This window comes from Epithele typhae, assembly GCF_022376455.1.
Source record: "Epithele typhae strain CBS 203.58 chromosome Unknown BXZ73scaffold_161, whole genome shotgun sequence".
NCBI lineage: Eukaryota > Fungi > Basidiomycota > Agaricomycetes > Polyporales > Epitheliaceae > Epithele > Epithele typhae.
In genome coordinates this window covers 29613-34121 of record NW_025954352.1, presented here as the reverse complement: position 1 = coordinate 34121, position 4509 = coordinate 29613, and the positions used below count along the sequence as shown (strand labels likewise).

Here is a 4509-nt window from a genome sequence, read left to right as displayed (position 1 = left end):
ACCATCTTGAATTACCTCTCCATCGCTGCTTTCACAGCCCTCCGGATATATGCCATATGGCTCCGCGATTGGAGGCCATTGGTCGTAGTGATACCTCTGTCTCTCGTGAGACCTGTGGAATATCTCGTGGGTTTTTTTTCGTTTTCGCTTCTTCGTGCATGACGCATAGCTGACCCCGAAAATCCGACCTTGTAACTCTAGTATATCAGTACCATGAACACGGCTTTACAAGGCGGACCTCTTATTGGCTGTATCAACATGCGATCCCCAGTTGTCAGTAATTTGGTGCTCGCAAAGTGAGTGCCTTATCACAGCCTCTGATTCAAGCACTTACGCCGCGCCACAGTTGTAAGATCTCCCAACTAAATAGTAAAAGGGTAATTCACAGCACTCATTGTATTTCACCAGTGTCGACGGCTGGCAGAGCAGCGACGATCGCGTGCGATGTGATCCTCATCGTTTTCACTTGGATCAAGACCTTCTCTCTATTGCGAGATTCGAAACGAACGAACATGCGCGACACGATTGCCAGGCCCTTACTGCGCGACGGCACGGCATACTTTCTGTGTGCAAATCCCACCCGATGTCCCCAGTTGGACTCTGACGATCACGATAGCATCATTCTCGCCGTTCAGGTCATCACAATAGCCGCAGAATATGCTGCAACCGTGAGCGCTTGCTCCAGGCCTCTCCCCCCGTCCATTCATCTGACCGCGCTGAACTTAGAGCACATCCATCTGGGTCGTCTGGCCGTACTTCGAACAAGCGTGCGCTACCCTCGCTAATCTCCATTCTCTCCCGTACTCACGACGTGCCGCGGGTCCGCAGCCTGACGGTCATCTTCTTCTCGCGGTTCATGCTCGACCTCCGCGGCGTCTACTACGCCCCGCAGGGTGACGGCGGCGCGAACACCTTCCCCGCGCCAGGCGGCAATTGCAATTCGAGCACCTTCTCCGACCTCCACTTCGCCACCCGACCCAGCGCGGACAACGAGACGCACGGCGCGCGCAGCTTCAGCGCGCGGGTCGTGGGCAACATGGGCGCGACGCTCTCGACGACGCTCTGGGACGGCTCGTCCGCGCGCTCGGAGCCGCACCTGCGGACACCGATGAGCGCCGGCCCGCGCGACGACCTCGAGGCGGCGGCGAAGGCGGGGCTGTGGGAGATCGAGGAGGTTGAGCGGGAGGAGTGGCGCGTGTGCGAGGAGGACGGGGACGAGCGGGTGACGTATGCGGTGCACCCGTTCCAGGTCGGCCTAGGAGCGGACTCCGTGCGCCACCCGGGGCGGAGGGCCGCACCGGAGCTCTTGGCTTCGAGCTGGCGGAGGTGCGCGTGGGGAGGGCGCGATTCGAGGAGCCTATCAGCCCACAGAGTCCGGAAAGCTCGGTGAGTTTGAGCTTGTTGGACGTCGGCGAAGCAACGCACTGACAGCGTTGAGCTCGCAGAACATGGGATCTAGTGCGGTCTGAGCGGAATATACTCTTGTAATCCGTATCGAGGCCGTCTTCCGTGTACCATCACTTAGTATCACCCCGAATCTTTTCCAGGCTTCCGGGCATCCACAAAAAGGGGCTCGATTCGCCTGCGAGCCAGAAGCGAAAGGGTCTAAGAGTGAGCGTATGTCGGACGTCTCTAGCAAAGTCCGCGAATAAAGAATAACAATAAAATAAGAATGCTGCTAAGCATGATGTCCGTGCACATATATACACATCACGACCCAAGTTTCTTCGACACACTCTGTCCCGCGGCGCCGCCCGAAGGCAGCGACACGCTCACCTTCACACTGTCCGAGCCGTTCGCGAACCCGGTCGGCCGCGTTCCTCCCGCTGCCGCCGCGACCGTCACGTCCACCGAGCTCGTCGTCTGGGTGGGGTCCGAAACCGTCACCCCGCCCGTGTCCATCCGGTACAGCACCACCGAGCCCGCCGACGCCGACAGCGTCAGCGCCGCCTGCCCGCTCCCCGGCGTGAACGTCACGTTCCCGCCCGCGGCGTCCCAGAAGACGGCGGCGAGGAGCTTGGTGCCCGCGTCCCACACCGCGCTCACGTGCGCGTCGTTCTGAACTGTAGCGAGGTTCGTGAGCGACGCCGCGACCTTGGTCGGCAGCGCGTCGCGGGTCGTCGCGGGGAACACCGTGTACGCCATCGGAGCCTCGAGCACCGCATCGGAGCCGCGGCCGTGCCCGACCCACGCGGAGAAGAGGTCCGCGGACTGCACGCCCGCGGCGGAGATGCCGAGGCGGCCCCAGTCGCCGGTGCGGGTGCCCCAGTCGACGGAGACGTGGGCGCCGACGGGGAACGCGTACCCGACGTTGTCGTGCCAGAGCGTGCGGGCGTTGCTGAAGTTGCCGCCGACGGAGAGCGTCTGGCCGTCGAGGATGACGTCGCCCGAGTGGCGCTTCTGGTCGAGGACGGAGATGACGGGGTGCTCGGAGGAGGCGGAGGCGGAGAGCTTGGAGAGCATTACGTGCTGCACGTCGTTGTCGAGGAAGAACCACGCCTTCTGGAACGCAAGCGCGCCCGTGGTCGGGTTCGTGTAGCGCATCGCGGCGGCCCCGATCGTGCCGTCCGAGGCGCCACCAACAAAGTCTTCCTTCCCGGCCACCTTCGCGGTGTCGCAGGTCAGGGGCGTGTTGTTGTAGTCGGTCGTCGTGCCGGGGATCACTGGAGAGGGCGTTAGAGTTAAACAGGATGAGAGGAGCGGACCGCGCACAATTCCAATCCCACATGCCAGCAATGTCCTCGTACTCGTCTCCCTCGAGGTAGGTATACAGTGTCCCGTCAGACAAATGGAATCCGAAGGGCTGCTCGCGCGTCAGCACGTGTCAGGAAAAGGTCGAGGAACAGCTGACGTTTTGGTTGTTGAGGCACTCCGTGTTGAGCGTCCGCGAAGAGTACATGCGGAGCGTTGAAACATAGCCAGGCCCGCGGTGCACCATGTAGTCGTTGGCGTAGAACATACGGTTGCCCTTGACACCGCCGACGTTCGCGTCCGTGGTGTTGGCGCTGAGCGCGGAGAAAGCACCGTTGAGGGCGTCCGAGTTCCAGAACTGGCCGAGCTCGTTGATCCACGTCGTGTTGATCAGGAGGCCTGCGCTCGCCCTGAGCAACGTCAGTGAGGGTTTCTGAGGATGACTGCACATTACTCACTGCTCATCTTTGACGGTGAAGGTGAGCATGCGACCGAGCACGTTCTGCATCCAATTCAGCCGAGATCAGCAAAGACCTGCATTGATTGTGACGTACGAAGTCCCAATGAACGGTGCCCGTTTGCGCGTTCCGGTAAACCATCCACATGTCGCCGTCGACGAGAGTCTCGAACGCGCTCTTGCTCTCGCTCGGCGCCGCGAACTGCGTGTTAGCCGCGACAATCTCGAGCGCGAGCACGTCGTTCGCGTAATCCTTGCCGTAGTTACCGTTGTAGATGATGCCCTCGTGCTGCCCGAAGCTGCCGTCGCCGCGGATGCCGTCCGCGCGGAGGCTGTTTTGGAGCACGACCTCCTTGTGGACGTGGTCGTAGCCCGACGCGATCGCGGCCTCGTTCTGGGTGAGCATCCCAAGCGTGATGCCGCTCTTGGCGATGTCGAGGATGTTCGCGCCCGCGAGGAAGCTCTTGCCGGAGCTGAAGACGTCGAACGCGCGGCTGAGGAACTTGGTGCAGTTCCCGGACTGCGTGGCCGACAGGGAGTCGTTCCCGAGCATGAGGCAGGTGTCGCCGACGAGCACGGTGGTGCCGATAACCTGCGCAGGGGTGAGCGGTCGCGGAGGGGGACGAGCGCGAGGGCGCGGACGCACGTTGGAGAACCAGTTCGAGTTCCAGAAGCCGGGCGTGCCGCACGGGCAGCTGCCCTTCCCGCCGTTGGTGAGGCAGTCGGGCTGCGCCATGTCGTTCGCGAACCAGAAGTCCATCGCGCGCGACGCGGTGGCGAGCACCTTGGGGTCATTCACGAAGCTCTCCGCGCCGGGGACGCCACCACGATAGGCCGCCGCGAGGGTCTCTGCGACGCGCACGGCTTCGAATCATCGAAGTTTGCGAGACGACGAAGGCAGTGAACGCACCGATGCGGACCCAATGGTCCTCCGCGGGCCAGTTCGCCCGGCGTCCGTCGCAGCCAGTAGTGTAGTCGATCTCTGAGTCGGGCCACTTGCCGTCATCGCCAATGGTGCTGAGCCTGGAAGGAGATCAGCGCTGGAGTTCTTCAGACACCGCCAATTGGACGGACCAGGATGAAATGCCGGGGACGAGCGTCATGTTTATGGCACCGATGTCGAGTGCGATGCGGCGCTCGCGCATCGTGTTGATGTCGGCGTTCACGTCCCTCGCGACAACGTCCCGGCTTAGGGCAGGAGCCCTTGTGCGCCGGTGGGACCGGCTCCAGGGGGAGTGTCGCGGTGCATGAGAGGGGAAGATGGAATCGAGAAAAGAGGAAGAAGAGTAGAACGAAGGGGTGGAAAGAACTGGAGAAGAAACGAGCGAGAGGAAGATGACGAGAGTCGCGACACCGAACAT

The 4509-nt window shown here is 61.9% G+C and overlaps 1 protein-coding gene across 1 annotated transcript; it reads right to left on the bottom strand.

Moving 5' to 3' along the window:
- Positions 1 to 1710: 1710 nt before the first annotated feature.
- Positions 1711 to 4509, bottom strand: BXZ73DRAFT_108426 (polysaccharide lyase family 8 protein; the record flags this gene model as incomplete). The annotated part of the gene is made up of 8 exons (XM_048017156.1): positions 1711 to 2663; positions 2713 to 2803; positions 2852 to 3101; positions 3150 to 3193; positions 3246 to 3740; positions 3795 to 3997; positions 4059 to 4171; positions 4223 to 4509. 8 exons carry the CDS (start codon positions 4507 to 4509, stop codon positions 1711 to 1713), a joined length of 2436 nt encoding a protein of 811 aa, XP_047871134.1.